At 39.9% G+C, this 27,989-nt stretch overlaps 2 protein-coding genes and 2 long non-coding RNA genes across 5 annotated transcripts; all 4 read right to left on the bottom strand.

Annotated features, from left to right (window-relative positions):
• Nucleotides 1-229: 229 nt before the first annotated feature.
• LOC309693034 (cornifelin-like) lies at nucleotides 230-1,381 on the bottom strand. Its single transcript, XM_082512017.1, has 3 exons — nucleotides 1,276-1,381; nucleotides 956-1,143; nucleotides 230-677 (listed from the first exon to the last, which is right to left on the bottom strand). The coding sequence occupies exons 1-3, from the start codon at nucleotides 1,340-1,342 to the stop codon at nucleotides 447-449; spliced, it is 486 nt and encodes a 161-aa protein (XP_082368143.1). The 5' UTR covers nucleotides 1,343-1,381; the 3' UTR covers nucleotides 230-446.
• Nucleotides 1,382-8,150: 6,769 nt separating this feature from the next.
• On the bottom strand, nucleotides 8,151-10,605 carry LOC309692317 (uncharacterized protein; the record flags this gene model as incomplete). Its single annotated transcript, XM_082510668.1, has 4 exons — nucleotides 8,151-8,636; nucleotides 9,504-9,691; nucleotides 9,826-9,931; nucleotides 10,537-10,605. 4 exons carry the CDS (start codon nucleotides 10,603-10,605, stop codon nucleotides 8,400-8,402), a joined length of 600 nt encoding a protein of 199 aa, XP_082366794.1. The 3' UTR covers nucleotides 8,151-8,399.
• A 6,451-nt stretch (nucleotides 10,606-17,056) lies between these two features.
• Nucleotides 17,057-19,029, bottom strand: LOC309692948. 2 transcript variants are annotated; one of them, XR_014272529.1, is made up of 4 exons: nucleotides 18,931-19,029; nucleotides 17,991-18,084; nucleotides 17,667-17,854; nucleotides 17,057-17,584 (listed from the first exon to the last, which is right to left on the bottom strand). It is a non-coding gene; the product is annotated as an uncharacterized lncRNA (long non-coding RNA). The 2 variants fall into 2 exon arrangements; XR_014272530.1 differs by lacking the exon at nucleotides 18,931-19,029 and adding an exon at nucleotides 18,804-18,913.
• A 4,223-nt stretch (nucleotides 19,030-23,252) lies between these two features.
• LOC309692947 lies at nucleotides 23,253-27,275 on the bottom strand. Its single transcript, XR_014272528.1, has 4 exons — nucleotides 27,173-27,275; nucleotides 24,764-24,840; nucleotides 24,473-24,660; nucleotides 23,253-24,340 (listed from the first exon to the last, which is right to left on the bottom strand). It is a non-coding gene; the product is annotated as an uncharacterized lncRNA (long non-coding RNA).
• Nucleotides 27,276-27,989: the final 714 nt, after the last annotated feature.

Raw genomic sequence — 27,989 nt, 5'->3', positions numbered from 1 at the left:
CCCACTGTATGTGTTGGCAGGTTACGGAGAGCTCAACATCTCAACTATTGTTCCTTGTTATTGTTAGTTTGTCAGTCTGGACTGTATATCCATGGTGTTCAAATGTACCATTTGCATTCCCTTCTGAAGTTTTCGTGTAAAAGTCTTTGCAGCTTTTAGAATTGAATCACTCATTTGAGAAGAAAATTCTCAGAAAAGTAGGATAAGACTAGATCTCTGAAAGTTTTTAGTCAGTAAAATATTGTTATTGCGTAAACAATAAAGTACATTTACATTTGTAACCAAACTTCAAATGGGCAAATCATCATTCCCATCATTTATGTTAACTCTCTTAATTTTCTTGATAACTAGGAAGTCATTAGTAAGGATTTACCATACTAAATGATTACATTCTCTGCTTTCACAAGTTAATACCCTGAGTAACATCAGATCTCTCAGTTTCACTTTTAGTGAATGACAACTGCTGGTTGAGTCATGAAACCAGTTGCAACTGGTTGCGCAGGCATCATCATCACTCCTGGCTGGACAGTTGGAACAGGCTGCATGTTGATGACCGTGTTATTGTGTAAGTTGATGACAGTTGGTGTTTTCTTGCGATGCTTTAACTCGCGATGCATCTGACACCAGGAGCACCACTCACAGAAGCAGGAAATTGCAATGTCCTTACAGAGAGAGCCCTGCAGAAAGAGAGTACAAGCATTACAGATGTGGTGTAATTCAGGTGGAGGAGCAGGTCATCTACCAACCAGAGGTTTGGTAGATCAATCCCTGGCTCTTCTGGTCCACATGTCACAATATCCTTGCAGCAGATACTGAGTATGTGTGTGAATGTTTGACAAAAAACATTTAGGCATAGTTGAAATCAACTATGGATGTTTTTGTTTCAGTGAGTGAGACTTGTAATTCCCACTAAAGTCCAGCTTTGAGTTCAGTGTCATCATCTCACGGTTCATACCTTGATGCCATATCTGTTTCGCATGGCAGCTCTTACAGACAAAACTGCAGGAGGAACACAAACAGGTATCCCAAAGACTGCTAATACACCAGAGCCACATATATCACATAAAGGGAGACAGTTGTTCTCTCCAAATCTTCCTGAAACAGTGCAGGCGAGACAGGGGCAGCACCAGAATCCATAGCAGCCTGAAAAACACAGAAACGCATCAACAAAGTTGTAAGAAGTCTGAAAAGATGAAGGCAACACAAATGAGGAAAAAAACTGTAGTCCTGAAAACACAAATGCAATTTATGAGACAAATTTAACTGGCTTCTTACAAGTATTTGCATCCTCAAAGCAGTCAAGGAGACCACTGTCCCAGTCTGTCAAGGGTTTTTCTGCCATTGTATGTTGAACTTCACCCACAGACACTGAACGATCACTCTGTGAAAGTCGAGAAGCAGAAAAAACAAAATAAAATGAAAATTAAAAGTACAAATTAAATGAAAGTTAAAATTTTGGAGCACTTTCTTTCAAACTACAGCCAAAAGGCATATGCCGTCGATCTCTTTAGTAATCTTTTAATTCTCCAATTAAGCTTTATTAATATATCCATAATTTACAGGACATTTTATATAACAAGGTAAATATACTAGAGCATTACAGAGAGAAACACCTAAACATCCACCATGAACAAGCATTTGGGGATGTTGGAAAAACAAGCTTTCTATAAACATCCAAGTGACTTAAAACTAAACAGCAATACATGGTTGACATATCTCAGAAAGATGGCTTGTGTAATTTGAAACACGAGTACAGTAACGCAACTCTCTCCTGAACAGGATATGTAGACTGGTTTGGAAGTGAAAGTCTATTACGCTTACAGTTCAGACAGTTTAATGTACTTTAACTGTCTCTGTGACCGTTCTCAGTCATCCAGGTCATCGTAGAAGCTTCTTCAGTTCAGTTCAGAACTGAAGCTTCTCAAATGAAATGTGAAACATCTTCAAGAAACTTAAAGAACTCCAGACGCTTTTCTTTTCAAGCTCACTAATCTACTTTAACTGTCCTCTACAACACACAGCTTAGAATCTGGAGTTCGGTATGTGGTTTGCCTTTGGGAATAATAATTTAAAAAACAACACTAGAAACACAGGCTATTAAAAAGTATACCTCTCTCTTTCTAAGAACTTCGATACTGTTATACACATTTGAGTCTTTTTTTTGTTGTTGTTTCAGTTCATATAAACCTTAACGTTTTACAGCCACACCCTCATGATGGCCTCTGCTTCTCCAAAGAGGGCTAACAAACAAAACACACTGCGTGTACACCCATGTAATCCAATAAATTATAAAGTCAAAGCTTTCTCTTTGCAAACCGCCTCTAGTATCAGGTACAAAAAGTACTAATCACTAAGTTTATGTGAAAGGACTTGTAGAAAACTGGAAGGTCTTACCTGCCCCTCTGCGCACCTCTTAATGACTGAACGGAGGCTCTTTGGACTGAGTTTATTTCAGTTGGGTCAACACAAATAACACTGCAAAGCTTGAAACTCTGGAAACGGAAAAATGAAACTCAAAGTCCATTCAACAATGTCCTTCATGGCCATTGTGTTTTAACCTTTGAATACAAGCGCAGTCACCCACACAGCTGTACAAGCAGGTACTCACAGACTCACGCTATCTCGGTTGGCTACTGCCTCTAAATGTATCTGGTATTGTTAGTACTGTGTGCTGTTCATTAACATATATTATTTACTGCTGTTTATGCTTATGTTGGTTGTTGCTTTGTTTTCTCTGATTTTTTTTATTTATTTATTTTCAGTAGGTGTTGAAGCAGATTCTAAGTGTTTTTTCCTTCCATCTCCTTCTTTTAAGTTTCTCCACAGCTTTATTCTTTCTTTTCTTGCCCCGAGTCTGTTACATTGTGATTGTAATAATTAAATATAAAAGAAATCCTAAAAATATTTCTTTAAAATATGGCTATCAAGTGGACCAATATAGCAAATGCATTTTTGTCCTTCAGACACAAATTCTGATTGCTACACTGGCGGACAGGACAGGGGAAAAAGAAAGAGGAAAAAACCTCAACTAAATCCTTAACAAGGGTGAAAATGATCCAATAATCGGGCAACTATGGGTGAAGAAAATTCAGGAGAAGCAGAAAAACCAAAGGAATTTGTTATCTTGAGTGTCTATGCTAACGATTATCTGACCTCACTTCTGACAGAAATTGAGGCTGTCAGTCTTCCAAAGAAAATACAGAAGATATTAGCTAAGTCAAATTTACAGCTACCGTACACAAAACTGCCTCAAACAGTAGCAAAGTGATGGATGCATTCCAGCTGATGACCTGGAAAAGGACTTAGATATAGGGACAGACTCTTCACCTCTTCAGCGTGGTCTTGGACTAAGCTGGATCCTTGAATATGATGCCTTCATCTTCCAGGCTCCTAAGCAAGAATGATCCTTCACTTAGTCAGGCACATCCTCTATAGCTGTACATTGCTGTACATCACTGTATCGTGCAAGGCCCTCATCGGAGACCATACCACTGATCTATGTGACTGCTAAAGAAAAGAAATGGAATGCACAGAAAAACGGTGGGGTCGAACTCCGGTACATACCCAAATCGTATGTCTCTCTGTTGTCAATGCAGCACCAAAAACATTGTTTCTTCTCAGATGAGTCGTTTATTGAAACTACAGCTGTCATTGGCAAGTTTGTAACTATTATAACTAACTAACTATTTACAAAGGTTTTACACGTACGTATCCAAAAAATGACTCAAGAATTAGAAATAGGGTGGGTTTAAAAACTTGATTTCCCATTTCAAATCGATTTTCATTTGAAGAATATCGATTCATTAAGTCCTGAAATACATTTTTAAATATAAATGAATTTTGCCAGAAATGCCAGAATCTCAGCTAAAAGCTCACAAAAGTATTTCAACACCCACTAAACTGCTAAAACAGCAAACGATTGAAGAGCAGGTAAATGGTTTCCACATAAATATCTGAACACAAATTGCGGTTAGTCTGGCAACAATGGACACGCCTTTGGGTGCTGAAAGCTGACAGATTTGCAATCTCACAGACTGCACAGCTGCAGGCTTTGTCACTCTGTCCAAAATTCACTGATCCAACAGCAAAGGAAGATCAAAACTACACTTGAAAAACATTGTCATGAATTCCATCTTACTTTGGTTGTCTTGCTTCCACCACGAGAAAACCCATTAAAAATCCATTAAAAATCTCTATTTTTCTGCGTGATTCTCTTTGTTATTACCCACCAGTCTACCGTTGTGTAGAGCACTGTCGGCCGCTGGTTTTTTTTTTTAAATTTTATTTATTTTCCCAAAATTTGCTCTAACAGGAAAACCTAATTTCTGCTTTTCAATAACAAAGAAATTTCAACTTTTACAACTTATGCTAAATTGCAAAACGCTTATCTGTGTCTCTAACAAACTTCTAACTTTGCTCTGCTTCGCTTCAGCAGCATCAGATAATCGTCAAATGTTGATTCATGGTTTCCTTCAGTTTTTGATCTCCTGCAGATCGTTTTCAAGGGGGTCATAATGCTGTAAAAGACCAGGCCAAAAAGAATCTTGATATTTTTCAGTTTTATTCTCAGTTACTTTGACACGAAGGCATCTGCTGTGATCCTTGAACCTCTGATTAAGTCTCACAACTATCAGCTTTGCTTTTAATCCAAGATAGTTTACACTGAGTGTGTAATTGCAGAGAAATTGTCACGGTCCTGGATCGGTGACCCAGTGTTTTATACCTGTTTAATTTGTTTCTTGATTATTTGTTTTTCATGGTTATCAATGTTAGTGTTTTGGTTTCTGTTCAAGTATTTCTAGCTCTATTCCTGTTCCGTTTTGTGTCTGCTCTGTGCCTTCCTGTCCCATGTTTCAGGCCTCTGTCTCCCCGGTGACTACTCTCTTTTGCTTCCTCCCAGTCTTGTCTCATCTGATTAGTGTCAGCTGGTTTTCCCTGCCTAACTGCCATTTCTTTGTTTCCTTGTCTGTGTGTATATAGTGTATACGAGGATGTTGGTCCGTCTGTCTGTCATGCCCTGCTCTCTGTCTCCTCACGCTTCGAGGTTGTGAGATTGTTACATCTTATTATATCTTATGCTACCTTATACTTCTAATCAAAGAATTGTTGAATCATTATACAGTACATATACAAGATAAATGATCACAATTATAATATAATAATATATTTATAATATTTCAAAATCAAATTGAGGCAAATCAAATCATGACCTTGCGAATCAGAATTGAACGAGTTGTAGAAATCAGTGACAATATCAGCCCTAATTAGAAAGTCCACTACACAGACTCGGTGGCACAATGCTGCAAAGCAAAATGCAATCTAGCTAACAGTGGGACATGGAGAATTTATAAACGACTTTATAAACTTTATAAAATGGGTGAAGAACCTTTCAGACCGGAATCTCACTGAACCTGAAAAGAAAGTATTAGCTAAAGGTCTCAATTTTGCCATTTCTCCGCAACATTCGCCCTAGTGATGGGTCGTTCGCGAACGAAATGGCTCTTAGAGCCGACTCTTTGACGTGAACGACGCGAGCCGGCTCCTTATCGCGAGCTGTCTCCTTATCGCGAGCCGTCACGTGGTTTTTTTTGTTTTGTTTTTTTCTTTCTCTCAGCCTCTCTCTCGCACTTTTTTCCCGTTTCACTCTGCACGCGAGCCTTGTGCTTTACGCTGGGCAGAGGGGGGAGGGGCGGTAGTTACACTCAGTAGCACAGGAACAGAGCCAGAGAGAGAGAAAGAGAGGCAGGGACAACAACATTAGAAAGGTATAGTAATCATCCACAACTATTTTCGGTTGCAGATGATAAAGGATTGAGAAAGTTTATTCATGCAGGTCCATATGACAGAGAATATGCATGTTCTTTTAGTTTTCATATTATAATTTATATTTAATTGTGTTGTGGTTTGCAGTGTTTTGTGTTCTTTTCACTTTAAATTTGTGAAAGGAAAAAGCTGAAAATTTAAATAGTTAAAACTTGAAATGTGAATAGTTGATTTTTGTATTAGATGATTTATTTATTACATTTTATGTGGAGTGAATAAATAAAAGTATATTTACGGTGGCCCCTAGAGACAAAGCACACACAAACTTAAAATCACGTACGAACTCTGAAGCATGTACAAACTCCAAAACACGTAAAAACACGTACAAACTCCAAAACACGTAAAAACTCCAAAACACGTAAAAACTCCAAAACACGTAAAAACTCCAAAACACGTAAAAACACGTACAAACTCCAAAACACGTAAAAACTCCAAAACACGTAAAAACACGTACAAACTCCGAAGCACGTAAAAACTCAGAAGCATATAAAAACTCAGAAGCACATAAAAACTCAAAACACGTACAAAAGACAACAGAAGTGCTCCAGGATGCTGGGCGCAGTGTTGAGCCTTTGTTATCTTGTGGCTACACAAGCCAGCAAGTACCAATGACCGGATTTGGTGTGTGGTAATAACAGGTAAATGAACTTTTTTTAAAATTATTTGAATATATATATGAGTGCCTGTGTATAAATACACAAACAATACACACATGCTTTCAATTGTGTAATTTAAGTGATCTAGTAGCTCTGCTTTGGAAGTTCAGTTCATGCTAGAAATGTGTTTTGGAGTTTGTACGTGTTTTGTCTCTAGGGGCCACTGCATATATTTATATATAAACATATATAAATAAAACCACTTGTTTTTACGTTAGTAATTCCTTTTGTGCATAATTTTATATTATTGTTAATAATAAATTAATTAAAGCAACAAAACAACCTGAAGAGCCGAAAGAGCCGGCTCTTTTTAGTGAGCCGAACCGAAAGAGCCGGATCTCTAAAAAGAGCCGGAAATCCCATCACTAATTCGCCCATAGTGGACCTCATCACAGCCACAGAAACCGCCATATGGATTAATAAATCATCACAGACAGAAGCAGAGCAAATCAGGATGAAAGTCTCAGCCACCCTCTCCAGTGCCAAAGTCCCGCCGTCTAACCTCACATTACAAGAAAAGAAGGCCGTCGCTTCCCTGAGCAAAGACCACAACATCACTATATTACCAGCTGATAAGGGAAGATGCACCGTGGTCCTAAACACAACGGATTACCAGACAAAGATCACTACTCTCCTCAGTGACACCAGACACCAGCGATGGAGGATAAGAAAGACAGATGCAACAACATTGTCATCCCCTATGTAGCCGGTGTATCAGAGAAACTCAGGAGAGTTTTCTCCAAGCATGACATCCTGGTGCATTTCAGACCCAGCAACACGCTCAGACAGACACTGGTTCATCCCAAAGACAAAACTCCAAAACACAAACTTAACAATGTGGTGTATGCTGTGCAGTGCAGCGAGGAATGCCCAGACCTCTACATTGGAGAGACCAAACAGCCACTTCACAAGCGCATGGCACAACATAGAAGAGCCACCTCCACAGGACAAGACTCAGCAGTTCATCTGCATCTAGAAGACAAAGGTCACTCTTTCGAGGATGCCAACGTTCACATTTTTGACAGAGAGGACAGATGGTTTGAAAGAGGAGTGAAAGAAGCCATCTATGTCCACTGTGAGCGACCATCTTTGAACAGAGGCGGTGGTTTACAACACCAACTGTCTGCCATTTATAATCCAGTTTTGAGAACCCTCCCCAGACGCCTTAACGCCCACTCACATCCTGGGCCAGCTGACCTCAGGAAATCACATGATAGGGTGGGGCCAGGTTTCACAATGAGCTCACCCAAAACCCTGGCTGATTGTGACCCACACCCATTTTCACGCTTCGGCTCATGTGATTAGGTAGAGGATCATCAGGGGGGTCCTTTGTCCCTCTTTGGGGGGAAACTCCCACTAGGTTTAAATCTGGGACTCTCCACCATTTGACCCTAGAACTGAGGAAGCTTCTCGGATGAGAGGTGAAACGTCTTCAAGCAACTTAAACAAGTCCAGACGCTTTTCTTTCCAAGCTCCTTAGACTATGATGACCTGGATGACTGAGAATCTTCATATTGAAAACACCACAAGGACACAACCACACAGTGCATGACACAAAGCATCAGTGTAAAATCTGAAACAAATGCTTCATGGTGGATCTTTGCAGATTTTAAAACTGAATCACTCATTTGACCAGAAAAGTCTCAGAAAAGTAGGATAAGACAACAAAAATGGGGTGCAGATTTGTTTTTATTGAGCCTGTAAAACATCGCTATTACTTCAACAATAAAGTACATTTACATTTGTAACTAAACTTCAAATGGGCGAATCATCATTCCCATCATTTATGTTAACTCTCTTAATTTTCTTGAAAACTAGGAAATCAACAGTAAGAATTTAACATACTAAATGATTACATTCTTGCTTTTACAAGTAAATACATGAGAACACACTCTGAGCAGCATCAGATTTCTACGAGTGTTACTTTGTTTGAACGACCACTGTTGGTTGAGACATGAAACCAGTTGCAACTGGTTGTGCAGGCAGCATCATCACTCCTGGCTGAAAAGTTGGAATAGGCTGCATGTTGACAACAGTGTTATTCTGTATGTTGATGACAGTCGGGGTTTTCTTGCGATGCCTTAACTCACGATGCATCTGACACCAGGAGCACCACTCACAGAAACAGGAAATTGCAATGTCCTTACAGAGAGAGCCCTGTAGAAAGAGAGTACAAGCATTACAGATGTGGTGTAATTCAGGTGGAGGAGCAGGTCATCTACCAACCAGAAGTTTGGTAGATCAATCCCTGGCTCTTCTGGTCCACATGTCACAATATCCTTGCAGCAGATACTGAGTATGTGTGTGAATGTTTGACAAAAAAACATTTAGGCATAGTTGAAATCAAATATGGATGTTTTTGATTCAGTGAGTGAGACTTGTAATTCCCACTAAGGCTACGTTCACACTGCAGGTCTTGATGCTCAATTCAGATTTTTTGATCAAATCCGATTTTTTTGTCTGCTCATTCACACTACAAATAAAATGTGACAGCAAACGTGCTCCAGTGTGAACGCTCAAAGCGGCCCGCATGCGCAAAAGAAGACGTCACACATAACGCGCTCTGTTTAGACCCAGAGCAAAAAAATATTGTTTGACTGATGGCCCTTAATATAAAGACTTCGGATTGTACATTTCCCAATTTTTGCTTTAAGTTATTGTGTTATTTACATAATAATGTAAATAACCTAATAATTATCCTTATTGCTGTTTTAGAGAGGAGCGGTGCTTCAAAGGATAGTTGCAGATTTCTGTCAGAATCTGCAGATTATACAGTACAAATAAAATGTTCACGTTGTCTTCCCAAGAGTTTCGCTGGATGGCCAGGCAGCGTTCACGATGTCTTCTCCGGCGGTGATAATTGGCGTCTGTCTTGTGTCAGTGACGTAAAAGACGGATTTAATGCGACATGACCGTTCAAACAGCAGTCGCTTTCTAAAACATCGGATATGTATCGGATTCAGTACCGCATACGAAAGTGACCCAGGTCGAATTTGTTCAGTGTCATCATCTCATGGTTCATACCTTGATGCCATATCTGTTTCGCATGGCAGCTCTTACAGACAAAACTGCAGGAGGAACACAAACAGGTATCCCAAAGGCTGCTAATACACCAGAGCCACATATATCACATAAAGGGAGACAGTTGTTCTCTCCAAATCTTCCTGAAACAGTGCAGGCAAGACAGGGGCAGCACCAGAATCCATAGCAGCCTGAAAAACACAGAAACGCATCAACAAAGTTGTAACAAGTCTCAAAAGATGAAGGCAACACAAATCAGAACAACTTGTAGTCCTGAAAATACAAATATAATTTATGAGTCAATCATATTTAAATGGCTTCTTACAAGTACGTGCATCCTCAAAGCAGTCACAAAGACCACTGTCCCAGTCTGTCAAAGGTTTTTCTGCCATTGTATATTGAACTTCACCCACAGACACTGAACGATCACTCTGTGAAAGTCGAGAAGCAGAAAAAGCCAAATTAAATGAAATTCAAAATGTTAATTTTGAAGTTCTTTCTATCAAACTTGTTCACGAGACCTGAGACATTCAAATATTTGTAGCAATGGGAAAGTTTAAGTAGAGAAAAAAAGTATATGTTGTGGACACATGCACATAGATATGAAACCAAAGTGCATGTTAAGGATATTGTGGTCATTTTGTAAGTCGTCAGTTAAGCTTGATTAATATATCCATAATTCACAAGACATTTTATATATCAAGGTAAAAATTCTACAGCATTACAGAAAGACACCCCCAAACATCGATAATGAACAAGCATTTGGGGATGAAGGAAGAACAAGCTTTCTATACACATCCAAGTGACTTTAAAACAAACAGCAATACGTGGTTGACATATCTCAAAAGTAAACATCTGAACAGGATATGTAGACTGGTTTGGAAGTGAAAGTATATTACGCTTACAGTTCAGACAGTGTAATCTACTTTAACTGTCCACTACACCAGACAGCTTAGAATTTGGATGTGGTTTGCCTTCGGGAATACTAATAACACACATAACAGTTTACATAAACCTTAGATTTTTACAGTCACACCGTAATGATGACCTCTGTTTCTCCGACCACTAAGTTGATGTAAAATGAATTGAATGAAAACTGGAACATCTTACCTGCTATTGCTGGACACCCTTTGCGCACCTCTGAAACTTAATGAATAAAAGGATCCTTGGCTCTTTGGATAAGGAGTGTCAGTGGCATTTGGGCCAACACAAACAATGCTGCCAAGCCTGAAACTCTGGAAATGGAAACATGAAACTAAAAGTGACTTTCCATTATGTGGTAATTGCGGGGGCGATCGTGGCTCAAAGAGTTGGCAGTTCGTCTTGTAACCGGAAGGTTGCCGGTTTGAGCCCTGGCTCGGACAGTCTCGGTCGTTGTGTCCTTGGGCAAGACACTTCACCTACTGCCTACTGGTGTTGGCCAGAGGGGCCGATGGCGCGATATGGCAGCCTCGTTTCTGTCAGTCTGCCCCAGGGCAGCTGTGGCTACAACTGTAGCCTCCACCAGTGTATGAATGTGAGAGTGAATGAATAGTGGAATTGTAAAGTGCTATATAAATGCAATCCATTATTATTATTATTAATAACTGCATTCCAGGTGGTTTTTAAAGGAAAAGCAAAAACAACTGAAAAGGGTGCTTATTATAAAAGAGAGTCCTAAGTGCTAAAAGAAAAATAAACAGTTAAGTGTTTTTCAGTTGCTTTTTGGAACAGGAACTAATAATTATAATTATCATGTTTTTCTTCTTATCTTAAGAATCCTCAAAATGCCGATCTGTAACTTTGATACATATGTGACCACACCATGCCAGTGTTACACACGTAGGGAATTGATAAGAATTTAGCGATTCTTATTCCAACATTGATATCCCTCATTGATTAAAATCCTTATTGATTCTTGTCAATGGAAAATTGTATTTAGTAGTCAGTATAATCTTTTAATGATATAAGTTTGCATATGGTAGAATACTACATGTAATCATTTGTGTTTAGAAGTATATAGTTGGTGGCATATTGAAAGAATGTCTCATTCTAGGAGGTCTGTAACATTCCAGGGTGTTCTGGCGTTCACCCCCACATCCTAGGAGCATGGGAGAGGTCGTACCTTGTTTTATTGTTTTACGGTAGGATTAACGTAGCTATGTCAGTTTTAGTCTAAGTGCCTTCTTTACATATAGATGAACTGTTGGATTTTCCAGACCAGCAGGTTAAGGGAAGTCGTTTATGGGGTCTCACACACGCACACACACATACTCGTACACCTCCACATTCCAATGTAAGAAAGAAACGCTCACTGAAGTATAAATAAAGACCGGGGCAGTTTCTCAGCACGAGTCTCAGTGCTGGAGGCTCGCCCTTGCTAGCAAGAAGTTCTGTGTGTTTCTCTTCTCTGAGTCTCTACTGAAGAAGTGTTTTAGAGTATACCTCTTAACAATTCTCATTTGCTCCAGTTTGAGAGTCACCACCATCTCTAAGTAGCATATCAACGACATTACATTCATGCAAACTAATTACACGGTGCGTGGTCAAATGTTTGTGAATGTTGTTTTCCCTCTTTGTTGTGATCAGTGTTGGGGTCATAACTCCAAAATAGAAAAGTAAAAAAGTTGTTACACATATTACACAGAACACTTTTCTTAAAAGTAGTGCAGTATGTTACTTATTACACCCATGAGAAAGCCATGTTGTACTACTCGTTGTTACTTTCCTGTTACTATGTAAAATGATTTGAAACACAGTGTCTCATAATTGTGTGGATGCCGTAGGCAAAAGTGGTAAGACTTTTGGTGCTCATAACTTCTATACTTTTTGAGATATTGAATTTTTTTTGCAATGTTTTTTGCCTATTTCTGCATATTATCAGTGGCCTCACTGATTTTCCTTGCCGGGTTGACCTGTGTTTTAGCTCAGTGAGATGAGCATCCGTTCTCGGAGTGGGAGGCCTGGGTTCAAATCCCGCTTATGGCAACATTTCTTTCAGTCAACAGTTTTTTAACTCTTTTCAACACAAATTTAAGCTTTTTCACCCCTTTTCAGCACAATTTTCAGTTTTTTCACTACTTTTCAGCACAAATACCAGCTTTTTCAGCTGTTTTCAGCACAAACCTCTTTTCAGCAGAATTCTGCTCATTCAACTCTTTTCAGCAGAAATTTTGCTGATTGAACTCTTTTCAGCAAAATTTTCAGTTTTTTCTGCTGTTTTCAGAAAAAACCTCTTTTCAGCAGAAATTCTGCTGATTCACCTCTTTTCTTCAAAGTTTTCAGCCTTTTCACCTCTTATCAGCACAATTCTCAGCCGCTTCTGCTCATTTCAGCACAATTGTCAGTCTCTCCACCACTTCTTTGTGAGAAAGAGTTTGGCGCAGTGAGATGAATAGCCGCCTACAGACCAGAAGGGCCAGGTTTGAATCCTGCTCAGGGCAACATTTTTTTTTTTAACGTAGTATCTCTGCCAAGTCATAGAATTACTGCAATTTCATAGTTTTTTTTAGGAAATCTGTTATGTTATAGTATTACTACTAAGTCATAGTATTTCTGCCAAATCATAGTCACTAGGGGGCTGACTGTTTACTAAGTGCATCAGTATAAATAGGTCATCTCTTGTGTTGGAGTGCCCTCTTGTGGCGCCTTTTGGGTAGTGCCTTAGTAAACGTGAACCAAGCAAAAGCCTCTTTTCAGCAGAATTCTGCTCATTCACCTCTTTTCAGCAGAAATTCTGCTGATGGAACTCTTTTCAGCAGACTTTTCAGAATTTTCACCTCTTTTCTGCCCAAATTCTGCTTATTCACCTCTTCAGAAAAAATTTCAGCCTTTTCACCTCTTATCAGCACAATTCTCAGCAGCTTCTGCTCATCATTCAGCACAATTGTCAGTCTCTCCACCTCCGCTTTGTGAGAATGACTTTGGCTCAGTGAGATGAGTAGCTGCCTTGAGACCAGAAGGGCCAGGTTTGAATCCTGCTCAGGGCAACATTTTTTTCAACTTTTTCAGCTTTTTTCAGCAGACATCTTCAGCGTTAAGGAATCCACACAGCATTTTCGCAGGAAATGCAAATTTTTCTAGTTGCCAATTAACATTATAAACCTGTGGCTACAGCCCCACACACCAACACTAGTCCCTGTCCTAATGAGGACACACATGTTCTTTCTCTTAGTATTTAAGTATGAACGCAAAGCCGACAACACAAAGCAAAGATAAAAACCACCACGGAGAGACTTCAAAGCAATGATTCTACTTTATAACCATGATGATGAACGTTAGATAGAAAGCATTTACGTAGAAAGAGCTTAGAAAGAAAGTGCTTGTGTGAATGGGTGAATGAGGCAAACTGCGTAAAGCGCTTTGGAGAGCTCAGATGCAGTAGAAAAACGATATATAAGAACCAGTCCATTTACCATAATCGTCCCACAACCTGGTCAAGGAATGGGCTCAGCCTCGACAAAGAACTTATTTTCAAAACTAGTTCCCCTCTTCCAGCTGTTTAACTTTATCCTTGAATGCTAACTGTTAAACATCAAGGATCACCCGAAAATTTGCAGTATTTAGGGGTTTTAAGGGTTTTCCCTCGAAACCTTAGACTTCCTTGCCACACTGATGAGCTTTGTCATTCCTCATATCAGGGTCTTTCATAAGGAGAACTATTCTAGTCAATGAGGAAACAGAAGTCTGTCAACAGTTTTAGTTGTGAAAACACTGATCAATGGGCAGATCTCTGCATCATGTTCTGGTTTGACCAGATCAAACATGCTTCATGTCTCAGATGTAAATAGCTGCTGTTAGAACTTCAGGAACCAAGGATGAGTGAAAAAACTTGTCTTGGTGTACTTGCTGGTGTACTTCTCATGTATTTACTTGCAGACTTGCTGTTATTTGCCCTGTCGCAATGTTAGCTAAGTTGTGATCCTTTGAAACATGGTGCCACTGAGTCTGTGTAGTGGAAGTACTAATTCTTGAGACTTTTTTGGGTACATACATTTAAAACCTTCGTGAAGAGTCATTGGTGTAATATAAAGCGTGCAACTCAAGCCTCATCAAGGCACCAGCTTGGTTTTTACCATGATGAATCCAATGTAGCGCTGTCCGTCTCCATTAAGAGCAAGGGCAGCGTTGATGAAATCTGTAATTTCAATCAACAACTCATCTGAGAAGAAACAGTGCTATTGTTGCTGCATTGAGAACAGAGGCAATGAGACATAAGGTCTGGGTATGTACAGGAGTTCGACCTCTAAAAGGGAGTCTTTCTGTGCATTCCATTTCTTTTCTTTGGCAGTCACATGGATCAGTGGTAAGGTCTTGGATGTTAGCCTTGCACTGTACAGTGATGTACAGCTATAGAGGATGCGCCTGATAAATGAAGGACCATTCTTGCTTAGAAGCCTGGAAGATTAAGGTCTCATATTCAAGGATCCAGCTTAGTCCAAGGCCACATTGAAGAGGTGAAGAATATGTCCCTATGTCTGTGTCTGAAGACCTTTGCCAGGTCATCAGCTGGCAGTTTTGTGTAGCTGTAAATCTGACTTAGCTAATGTCTTCTGTATTTTCTTTAAAAGCCTGACAGCCTCAATTTCTGTCAGGAGTGAGGTCTGATCATCATCAGCGTAAGCATTCCAGATAACAAATTCCTTTGGTTCTGCTACTCTGGTTCTCCTGCTCGAACTTTTCTTAACCCATAGTTGACTGATTATTTGATCGTTTTGTTCAGGGTTTAGTTCTTTACATCAGTATTTATTGTAGCTTGAAGAGTTTCTCGTGTGCAGAGGTGTTAAAGAACTATATTCCTGGTGCACAGACGGTAACTGAAATGTTGACTATTGAAAACTGCCTGTTTCATTACTTGTGTTGGTCCACCATCTTGTGGTGTATTTAAGAACTGTTTTTAATATATTTTTGCATTCTTAGCACAATAAGGAGAATGCATTTCCTTAACAGGACTGTAGTGTGAATGTAGGGGTAGCTGCAGCTGTAGCTCAGGTAAGCAGTTCGATCTCCGTGTCCTCCAGTCTGCATGCCAAGTGTCCTTGACGAGATACTAATCCCAAGTTGCTCTCCGGTGCGTCCATTGGAATATGAATGCATGTGAATGTTAGATAGAAAGCACTTACATAGAAAGAGCATTTAAAAAGATTACTGGTGTGAATGGATGAATGAGGCAAGCTGTGTAAAGTGCTTTGAGTGCTCAGAGTAGAAAAGCATTATATAAGAACAAGTCCATGTGTGGGGCCTGTTGCTCTGACCTATGCAATACAAATATTTCTTATTTGCATTGTAATATCTTGTTGTTGTTTTTTTTGTTCCTGTTCTCAGAAATCACACCATGTCAAACCCTTGTACACAGTCACAGTGAAAATACAACTCGGAATAGCTTACATCGACAGTGAATTAGCATTACTTCCATAACAAGTTAGGACACACTCATATCCATACCAACATAGCATATTCAGCATAGAACAGACAAGTGTTTTATAGACCTGCAGGACATTTCCTAAAGGGTTGTTTATTGATAAAAATAAATTTAGAGTAATTTCAGACTAGGGATCAATATTGCTACTCTTCAACCAGCAGCATTCACAGACCGGGGTGAGGTGACTGACAGTTAACATCTTTTTAATATTTAATAGATACTAAGAATCATCACGAAAACACGCACGCACACACACGTTGGGTATTCATATCTTGTGGGGACATATAATTGACATAATGCTTTCCCTACCCCCTTACCCTAACCCTAACCATGAAAAATGAATGCCTAACCCTAACCCTTACCCAGTGGCGGTCCTAGCCTGTTTGGTGCCCTGGGCGAACACCCCCTCTGGCAACGACACAGGAAATCATTCCTGCCTGTGGCCATCTCACTCTACAACTCCTCCATCTAGTGGAGATATCATCTGAATTTCAGGAGCGGGACCACTTCACGCCCCCTCCGGCCTCAGGCCCCCTCCGGCCTCAGGCTATAAACCTTCTATTTTTCTTCTTGGATCAAATGTAACCCTCATAATTTCCTTAGGGATTAATAAAGTATTCTGATTCTGATTGTTTCAGGATGAGCTGCTGTTATCCAATGACACACCTGCTTACCTGCATCTTTTGCTCATTTCTCCTCCTCTTCTTTTCTCTTTTTTCTAAACTGAGGACCTGATGGCTTTGAACTTTTCTTGTCCATCTTCCATTGGTTTTAATTTTGCACTCCAGTATGAACACCCATCCCTCAACCCGAGGATCACCACAACATAACCTAATAGACCTACACCTTAGTTCACAGATTCACTTTGTCTAAGGTTTATTTCTGGGATTTCGCATAACCCAGGATTCAAATCATGAATACATAATGGGCTTGGATTTACAACATTATGAATGAAATGTGCTCTATTTTGTAGCAGGGTTAGTTTGATGCTTTTTCGTTCTTTTTCCAGATTCAGTCTTTTGTGTTCTGCTAACCTGTATTTATTTATTTATTTATTGTTGTAGCAGGAACTCTGAGCTCTTGTCTTTGTTTAAATGGAAATAATTTGGACAGACTGCATGACATCAAACATCAGTATAAAGTCTGAAAGAAAAGTTTTATGATGGACTTTTGCCATAGTTGGCTACAAAAATGAGCCCTGAAACTTTGGTTTCATCTTTGTATCTGATTTCGTCATTTTACTATTTTTTACCAAATGAATCTCAGAACTATAGTGAATCACCAACTCTCACTATCATCATCATTTCTCAAAATATAACTGTTAAAGGAAAAAATATTGAGGATTATTAGGAAAATAATACAAATAATTGATCATACAATTCAATTAAAAATTATTAGAGGCTCTGATTTCACTGATAAATACATTAAAGCTAACTCAGAGCAGTGCCACTGTGAGTACATAACACCTCCTGGGTTAAGCAACAAAACCAGCTGTGGGTGGTTGTGCAGACACCATCACCGCTGGTAGCTGGGCAACTGGAACAGGCTGCATGTTGTAAACAGTGTTGTTCTCTATAGTGATTACAGTCGGGGTTTTCTTGCGATGCTTTAACTCACGATGCATCTGACACCAGGAGCATAAGGCACAGAAACAGGAAACTGCAATGTCCTTACAGAGAGAGCCCTGCAGAAAGAGAATACAAGCATTACTTTGCTTTTTCTTTCCACTTTTAGTTCAGAGTATGTCATCGTCTTGCGCTTTATACCTTGATGCCATATCTGTTTCGCATGGCAGCCCTTACAGACAAAACTGCTGGTGGAACACAGAGGGGTATCCCACAGGCTGCTAATGCAGCAGAACCAAGTATGTCACATAAAGGGAGACAGTAGTTCTCTCCAAATCTTCCTGAAACGGTGCAGGCGAGGCAGGGGCCGCACCAGAATCCATAGCAACCTGAAAAACACAGAAACACGTCAATAAAGTGGTAACAAGTCTCAAAAGATGAAGACGATACAAATGAGAAAAAAACCTGTAGTCCTGAAAACACAAATACAATTTATGAGTCAGTCAACTTTAACTGGCTTCTTACAAGTATGTGCATCCTCAAAGCAGTCACAAAGACCACTGTCCCAGTCTGTCAAGGGTTTCTCTGCCATTGTGTGCCAAGATGCTATAGGATTGCTCTGTGAAAGTAGAGGAGCGGGTAAACCAAAGTTAAAGAAATGCATCTGCAGAAAGAACCGTCTGTTGTGTAGGACATCTAGGCAGTAGATGATCAGATTAGATTCTGGAGCACCTTGTAGCGAAGCTTGTTCATCAGAAACCTTAAATTCTTAAAATATTTGTTCCAGCGATCGCTAAGATTAACTACGAAAAATAGAAAGAAGAACACTGTACTGTATGTTGGCTACAATTCAAATATATATACATGTAAAAAAAAAAAGCTTTCTACCTCAGAAAATTACATAGTTCCTTCGATTAGAAGCAGCATCTTTTTATGGTTGAATAAACACAAACAAACTGAAACTATAGGCTCGGAGAAATGAAATGAAAAGTGCATTGTCTGTAATTCTTCAGTTAAATCTGATTTATACATCCTTGATTCCAAAGACTAAGATTGAGCTTTAAAAACGCAACAGCGTCAGACAGAAAAACACCAGAAACACCACGAGGTAAAACACTGACTTTCCTAAAACATCCAAGTTCATTTTAAACAGTCACGAGGTTGAGAGTACAGTTCAATATAACCTGACCTCTACACAAGACAGCTTACAGTCTGCAGCCCTGCATATAATTCACCTTTGCAGATAAACAGTTACCAATACAGAGAGTCAATAATAAACAGGAAAAAAAAACACTCATCTCTTTCTAAGAATGTATCAATTTACATAAATTTACTTACATTTTAGTCCCTCTGTCATCACATCTCTTACAGCGTTATACATCCAGTATTACACCGTGAACCATAAAGGAATCACACTAAACGATAGATGATGTAAAATTCATTGTAGAAAAGTGGAAGGTCTTACCTGGTCTTGCTGGACTCCCTGTGTGCACCTGTGATAAGGAATATAGGAAAGGATGTACCTTGTAATGGGAGTGGCTTAGAGTTGCCATTGGCTTGACACAAAAATGCTGCAAAACCTGAAACTATAGAAACAGAGAAAGGAAATCAAAAGATCATGCCCAGAAGTTCCTCTATATTTTTAATGAACTTTTCTCTTTGTGTTTTAAGTGCGTTCAAGTTCATTTTAAACATACAAACAAATGCAACATCTATATGTCTGTTGAAGATAAATGTCAAAAAACATACACATATAAATTTACTTTAAAACAAAGTTTCCTTTTATTGTTGTTGTGTTTCTTAAAAAAACAAACGGAAACTGCTGATAATAGTCATGATCATGTTCTAGTCTCAGGTGACTTAGATGTGACTGTTAACGTACACAGGTACGTTAAATTTTTCCAGATTTTTTTAGGGGTCTGATAGTTTGAATAAAGACATTTAGCTGTCATATCAAAAGCAGCGTCAGCTTTGTAATTCAAGTAGAGAATCAACAGTTTCTTTATTCATTCATGTATTTATGTCATGGTCCTGCGGCCATGACTCAGTGACTTTGTGTTTGTGTTCCTTATTGTTATTATTCTCTTTATTATTCTTGGGCTGTTTTGGGATGGTTTGTGTTTTGGGATTTTAGATACTGGGTTTTGGGTTTGTGCTCCCTCTATTGGTCCCTGGTGTTAGTGTTCCCCTGTCTCGTCAGGTTAATCAGGTCCAGCTGTGTCTCCCACCTGTGTGTGATTTCCCAGTGTCTCTTTGTGTACTTATAGTGTGTGTTTTCCTCTGCTCCTCGTCGCGTCGTCTGTGTTCATCCTCTGTGTTACCCTGCGTACTCTGCATTTCTCCGTGAATCCCCTGCGTGCTCTCCCTGCTGTTCTCCCTTCATGTTCAGGTTTGCCACTCCCTTTGTGTAGTTTCTCCCAGTTTAGTTCATCCTTAGTTCTGTTTGCCATCTCCACTTTATGTTCAGTATTGTCAATAAATCACCTTCACATCTGAGTAAGTGCTGCATCTGAGTCTTCCTTTCCACTCTTCACACGGCCGCTGCCCCGGACCGTGACAATTTATTTATTTTGAAATTTAGTGTTCCTTGATCTGGGACAAAGGAACACACACACACACACACACACACACACACACACACACACACACACACACACACACACACACACATATATATATATATATATATATATATATATATATATATATATATATATATATATATATGTATTAGGGGTGCAACGATATTCGTATCGATATTGAACCGTTCGATACAGTGCTTTCGGTTCGGTACGCATATGTATCGAACAATACAACATTTGTAATTTATTTTATCAACTTTCCTTCTGACGATGCTGTCTGTGTTGAGCGCTCAGTGAATCTGCGTTCGACTGCTCCGCCTAGGGTCGACAGTGCAGCCTAGGCGGAGTAGTCGAACGCAGATTCACTGAGCGCTCAACACAGACAGCATCGTCGGAAGGAAGAGCGCAGGGCAAGCTAGCGAGACAGAAGTTAAGCTCTCCTTGCAACATGGACCTCCCCCACCCTCATTCAGATCTGGTGTTTGGAATTATTTTGGTTTTCATGTGACGTATGACGCTGAAGGTAAGCGAGTCATGGACTAAAGTAAAACAGTATGTTGGATGTGCCATGCAATGCTCAATTACATGGGTGGGAGCTAGGGTGTTAGCGCAGTTAGCTCGTTAACGTGTTGGCCGTCTAGCCCCATGCACGGGGCGATCGGCGGTAGCTCGTTAACGGAGATTTGCCGTGTTGTGGCGTTAACGTCATTTCAACAAGATTAACCTGAAAGCACTAGTGGGAACACAACGAATATGACTGCACATTTACGCCGACATCATCCTAGTGCAAAGACAAAAACAACAAGCATGCTACTAACTTTAGCCGAGTCATTTAGACAGCTGTTTAATATGCTGCTGAGAATATAGCCCAGAAGAAGCGGATAGTATAGCTTTTATTTTGGAAAGAGACATTTCTCTGTAATAAACTCTCTTTTCCAAAGATGAGTGATTCCTCAATCAGATACAGGGCTCGCAATATCGCTAGCCCGACGTCCCGGGGCTAGCGATTTTTTCAGTCGGGGTACCAAAATCTATCTCTGCCCTGCCCGTCGGGCTATTATAGGAAGGAAAAATATATGTCAATGCTTTTGCATTCTTTCGGAAATGTAGCTGGGTAATTATATCATTGGCATCGGTGAGCCACTGTCAATATGTGACATATTGAAATCGTGTTTGAATTTGCGCTTGTTTTTTTGCTTTCACTTTGCAATCGCGTGAACTGTGTATAGAGAGCGACAGCACTGATCTGTGAGTGATGATAATTTGTGCACCAATTCCTCTGACATCGTCTTATTAATTGTTAGCTTACTATGCAAACATGACAAGTGAAATCTCCCGCAGCTTAAACATGTGAGAGGTTGATCGCGCAGAGAATCGCTGAGCTTATGTGAGTGTGTGTGTAAAAGCACACACACTCACATGTATATTTGACTACGATGACCTTCACAGACAGATATATATTTTAGTTCTGCTGAGCCAAATAAGACAGGTCAGGGTGAAGAAGTGACAGCCAAAGAAAAGCTTACCACAAAACGGAGAAGTTATGACAAATCAGACTATAAGGCAAAAAGAAAGTGCAGCTTTATGGTTTCATGGACAAAAGAATTTCTGTGGCTGCAATATGACGAGCTAAATAACCAGGGCTGCACATAAGTGGTCCACAGGTGCATATTCGCTGTCAAAATAAAAAACAAGGGTTAGGGTTAAATTTAAAAACTGTACTTTTGAGTTAAAATATATATTTATAATTTTAATAAATGACAAATTAAAAAGGCATGAACATTTTTTTTGTATCGAAAAAATATCGAACCGTGACACCAAAGTATCGAACCGAACCGAACCGTGAATTATGTGTATCGTTGCACCCCTAATATATATATATATATATATTTAAACATAACAAACCAAAAAAAGTTTGGGAACCACTGCATCAATTAATTATAATGTTTGTGTTTTTAAAATGTTATTTTATTGTCACAAAATAATGTGCGCTCTCCAATGAGATATAGTACTGTAAGTACTCTTCTAAGGACTTTTTACGACACTGTGGTGGAATGGCAGAGAGGGATGGGGAAACTCAACAAACTGGTCAGGAGGACCAGATCTGTCCTGGACTGTCCGCTGAAGTCCATCGAGCAGGTTGGAGTGGAGAGGATGTTGTCTAAGCTGACATCCATCGTGGACAATACCTCCCATCCCCTGCATGAGCACTGAGCTGCTCGTCCAGCAGTAGACTTTCACTCCCACAGTGTAGGAAGGAGCGCTAGCAGCTGTCAGACAACCAGCTTTTGGTTACTTACTCATCAGCTTGTTTGCCCCCCACACACACACTCGTGTACATATCTCCGTACAATGTTTATACATATTTCTGTACATTGTTACCTGTATAACTTCAGTTGCTTATGTTTAATATGGACCACTTTTTTTCTTTCTTCTATATTTTATATTCCCCTTGCTGTAAGAGCAGTGTAACACCCAAACTTCTCGTTCGCGGGACAATAAAGGTTTATTCTCTTCTATTGAGAGCGGCTATGCCTACATTACACCACAAGAGGGAGTATATCCTAAATGATCAGATCAAGTTGGAGTAAAGAGGCCAGGCCATTCACTGTTATACAAAAGTCTAGAGATTGTGTACAGAATGTGTAACAATGCGCGATTTCTGTACGTTTGCAGGTGGGCGACCGTGGCTCAGGGGGTTGGGAATCGCATCTGTAACCGGAAGGGCGCCGGTTCGATCCCTGGGCTCTCTGTCCTGGTCGTTGTGTCCCTGGGCAAGACACTTTACCCTACTTGCCTACTGGTGTTGGCCAGAGGGGCGATGGCGCGATATGGCAGCCTCGCTTCTGTCAGTCTGCCCCAGGGCAGCTGTGGCTACAACTGTAGCTTGCCTCCACCAGTGTGTGAATGTGAGAGTGAATGAATAGTGGTATTGTAAAGCGCTTTGGGTGCCTTGAAAAGCGCTATATAAATCCAATCCATTATAAGCAAGCATAAAATAGTCCAGTTGACCTTGGTGTAAGGTTACGTCCATAGGGTGTTTATAGTGCATTTATGGGGGGCATCAGTGTAGATTAGCAATGGTAATAATTATCAGCAGGTAAAGCTAATTCACCAGTCATTTTACCTACCTTGTGGCTGTGGCAGTTTTATTTGTGTACCTAGGTGTAATCACAGTGACACAAGACTCTGAATCACAGTAATCTAGTGGTTATCAGTTTATTTTTGTTCTGCTGTAAGTGTTTGTTGTTCTGAGTTTGAAACCGGTCAGGCCACTCACTGTCACACAATGTATACAACAACACTCTAGAGACTGTGTACAAAATGTGTAATGATGCATTATGTCTGTATATTTGCAGATCATACTGTAATTGTGGACTCATTTTAATCCAACATTGCCGTTGTTCTCCTCTGAAGATCTGCTCTCAGCTGGAAGCCCACCAAGCCAACCATGTTCATGGGTGCATCCGTGACTTTTTACAGAAAGACAAGCATTGCTTCCTTGCTTGTCATGACATCATAGATTCATATGGTGGGATTAAACAGATCTCAAGTAATCATGAAAATCATAGCATCACAGACAAATTGATATTCATGATCTCTTAGACAAGTATTGAAATAGAACATTTCCATTTAGGTATTTTTCACATTTGCATAACATTACAACAACATTACCCGTGACTGTGGGCTGATCTTGTTTACAGCATGTTTTGTTTTTCATGTAACAGGACTTTTGGGTTAGATGGATTTAGTTTGAGATACTTTTACATATACAAAGTTAGTATGTCTAAAAAAGTTACAGATTCACACAGAGATTTAAGAACTTAGTAGAGTTCACTTTTATTTTTGTAGATGTGTTTGAGGGTCATTGATCTCAGTTTCTCAATTGTCATGATCATCATTATTGTAGCATTAAAATAATTAACTTACATGTCACGAGCTAGCTCAGAGAGGCAATGAAAACCATGCATATATAAAACATACGATGCTTGTCTTGAGTGTATCACAGCAGAAATCCTTAGAGGGAAAAGAAAGGTCAAAAGCAAGACCATCATAACCAAATATCAATTAGTTTGGTGAGACCAAACATAACAGATCTTAGAGGACAGATCACACCAACGAGGAGCAACCTCAGCACGAAGCCATAACAAACTCTCAATTTTTCCCAGTGGGTGTAGGCTGCATGTTGACGACATGGGTGCCGTGTTTGCGAATTTTTAACTCGCGATGCAACTGGCACCAGGTGCACCACACACAGACACAGGAAGTGGCGATGTCCTTACAGATAGAGCCCTGTAGAGAAATATTCTGTAACTATACTCATTTTACTACTTGTACCATTTCTTAGTTAGTAATTTACCAGTGGGAGCCTAAAAAATATCTGTCAGAATAATATTTTTATTAATAAGTGTTATAGGGTTTTACCTGGATGCCATATTTGTGTCGAACGCCAACCCTCAGACCCAAGGCAGCAGGAGGCACAAACAGTGGTATCCCAAAGGCTGATAACACAGCGGGGCTGCAGATGTCACATAATGGGAGACAGCGGTTCTCTTCAAACATTCCTGCAACGGTACAGGCGAGGCAAGGGCAACACCAGAAACCATAGCAGCCTGGAAACAATATTTATGTTTATTTATGTTTTAGTACATTATCTAAATGCAGCATATGATGATAAAAGGGAAATATAAATAAAAAAATTCTTTGGTTGCTTACAAGATTTTATGTCGTCACAACAGCCAAAGAGGTCAGTATTCCAGTTGGCTGTCATTGTTGTTGACTGGTTACTGTACCTGTTAATACATGGAAATCAGTACCAAGCAAGAACACCTAATGCAAAACTTTCACGTTTAGCACATATTCCTCATTAAGAGGCTGATTTAGACAAAGAACAAGTTTTGTTTTCTAAATGTCATGTGACTTCCCTCACACCCAGGTAGCTGCCCCTCTCTGAGCCCAGCTCTGCTGGAGGTTTCTTGGTAAAAGGAAGTTTTTCTCCCCCTATGCTTGCTCACAGGGGGTGATCTGATTGTTGGGGTTTTCTCTCTATTATTCTAGGGTCGTTTGCTTTACAGTACAAAACACTTTGAAGCAAATGCTCTTGCTATATAAATAAAATTGAATTGAACTGAATTGAACATCAAAAGGTATCTAATGTACACTAAGTGAATATGTTTGCAAGTTAAAAAGGAGTAGGAAGAATAGAAGGATTACTGGGATGGCACTGGACCATAGGCAAATCCCTATAAAAAAAAAACTTTAAATCCCAGCTTGACAGCTATTTCATTTGTATGAAGACCAAATATTTATGACCTCATGGTATTGCATACAATAAATGCAACTTTGACTGTGTTGTTTTGATGAGTGATATCTAAGTGTTGCACACTCAGAGAGACATGACTTCACTCTCTTTATTCTCCTCACTTCAGGTTTGGAGTTTACAGGCAGCATAGCATATCATCACCAAACAATGCTCTCAAACACTGTTTTTTCTTCTTCTGCGCTTACTGATGACATCACAACTCTGAACTCTGACCTCCTAGAATTAGTGAACTAAAATAATTCAGCCCTCCATCCATCCATCCATCCATCCATTTTCTTCCATTTATCCGAGGCCGGATCGTGGGGGCAGCAGCCCAAGCAGAGAAGCCCAGACCTCCCTCTCCCCAGCCACCTCCTCCAGCTGTCCAGGGGAACACCAATGCGTTCCCAGGCCAGCCGAGAGATATAATCTCTCCAGCATGTCCTGGGTCTGCCCCGGGGCCTCCTCCCAGTGGGACATGCTCAGAACACCTCACCCAGGAGGCATCCTTGTCAGATGCCCGAACCACCTCAACTAGTTCCTTTCGATGTGGAGGAGTAGCGGCTCTACTCTGAGCCCCTCCCGGATGGCCAAACTTCTCACCCTATCTCTAAGGGAATCGCTACCTTATCGTGGTGGAGGGGTTTGTGTGTCTCAGGGGTCCCAGGGGCTATGTTGTCTGGGGGCTTCTGCCCCCCTGATAGGGTCTCCCATGGCAAATTGGTCCTGGGTGAGGGACCAGACAAAGAGCGATTCAGAAGACCCCTATGACAAGACCATCGAGGGAACAGTTCACCCTGCCTGGGATAGGGTTACTGGGGCCCCACCCTGGAGCCAGGCCTGGGGACGGTGCCCGAGGGTGAGCGTCAGGTGGCCAGGCATTAGTCCATGGAGCCGGCTGGGCACAGCCAGAAAAGGGGACATGGGCCCATCCTCCTGCAGGCCCACCACCCACAGGAGGTGCCATAGGGGTCGGGTGCACTGTGAGCCGGGCGGCAAGCCAGGAGCGGAGGTCCTGGTGGACCGATCCTGGCTACCAAGACTAAAATAATTCCCTGAAACTTTTTTCCAAAAATAAAACACAATTAAATCAGCGTATTTAGAGATTTCCCCAAAGATTACGAAAATGTCTGTTTTATAACCACTCTTAAAACGCAACAAAGGCAGTGCAATCAGTAAATGGATTTGTTAACAGCAACATTGGGTAGTGTTAAGCTGTGTGTATGAAATTTGTTACCATGTTGTTAACCACACCTAAGCAATGCACTTACCTGGAAGCCACTACCACACAGTTGTATCAAGAACAAGGGCGAGGTAGCTCAGTGTGGGAAAAGTAAATTACACGATTGTGCAATCCCACTTGGAGGAAAAACACAACACTAGTTGTTTGACTGATGAATGATTTACAGAGCTGAGTTAGAATTGTATGCACTTTAAAAAGATAACTTTTACAGAAGGAGAAAAAAAGACACAAACTCGACACAGTGCCACGTGCATCAGTTACAAAACATTAGTTAGAAATAATAAACATGTTTTTAAAATACTCAGTGACCATAAATGTTTGTTAAAAGATCAGAATGATTACATTAGTTTACATCTTTCAGGTGAAAGCCAGAACAGATCAGTTTTATGTTAGATCTGCAAGCTTTTGTAGACGTTTACAAGTCATCTTCCAAATGTAGCTTTTTACACCTCAGAAAATATATATTTTTAAAATACGATAAAAATGATTTCTTCTCTGTTCTAGCTGTTTGATATAATCTCACACCTCTCACTGTTTTGATTATAAATTTCCATTTTTACTAGCAACCAAAAAATCTTACCTGTTAAAGCTGGAAGTCTTGTTGTGAAGTCAGGAAGCTTTGAGAGAACATGCTGCATGTGCACCGTGCATTACTCAGATACCTCGGAAAAAAATGCAGCCGAACCAGAACTATTACACATAAAAAAAGGTTAAAACAAATCACAGATAATGTGATTGATATTGTCATGCTGATGTTTTTTCATTGTCATCATTTGGTTAATGGTACGTGATGTGCAAAGTGGTCATCAGTCAGTTGGATGATTGAAACCAAAATGTAATTTAACAAATGTATTAGCCTTAAAAAAATTAAAAAAATAATCTGCCAAAATTATTTAAACGTCTGATCTCTCTTTTAAAGATTTCTTTTAGGTTTTTTAGCCTTTATTGTAGCCTTTATTCTGCTTAGTTTGACTGCCAAACACTGACTGACGTTTATGTGCAATTTTTCAAACTGCACACATGTCTTTGCAGTTTTCTTGTTTTCTTTAAGATCGTTATTTGATATGTTTTTCCACAAAAATGACTCACATTTTCCTCACACTCAACCTTAATCCAGTTTTGCAAACTGAGGTCATCTGATGATGTAAGTACATTTTGAGTTTCACCAGCAGATGTTAAAAATGAATGTCTGGAAATGGGTAAAAGTTCAGTCGAAAAAGATTTAAGAATTGTGAATTTTCCCTTTTCTAAATATTTTTAATAATATTATTTAAATTCAATAAGAAATTCAATAAGGTTTTATTTATATAGCACCACATTAAAGTTTTCCTTTGGCTTTTTATATTGTAAAGACCTTACAATATGAAATAGACGAGCCACATGATCAAACGAACCTT

This window comes from Aulonocara stuartgranti (genome assembly GCF_965226115.1).
Source record: "Aulonocara stuartgranti genome assembly, chromosome: 17".
Taxonomy (NCBI): Eukaryota; Metazoa; Chordata; class Actinopteri; order Cichliformes; family Cichlidae; genus Aulonocara; species Aulonocara stuartgranti.
This window is presented reverse-complemented; position numbering and strand designations above follow the sequence as displayed.

Coding starts and splice junctions, on each gene's coding strand:
- LOC309693034 (XM_082512017.1), bottom strand. CDS start 1,342: ATGGCAGAAAAACCCTTGACAGACTGGGACAGTGGTCTCCTTGACTGC. Junction 1,144..1,275: donor CTTTGAGGATGCAAATACTT/GTAAGAAGCCAG, acceptor TGTGTTTTTCAG/GCTGCTATGGATTCTGGTGC. Junction 678..955: donor GAAACAGATATGGCATCAAG/GTATGAACCGTG, acceptor CTCTTTCTGCAG/GGCTCTCTCTGTAAGGACAT.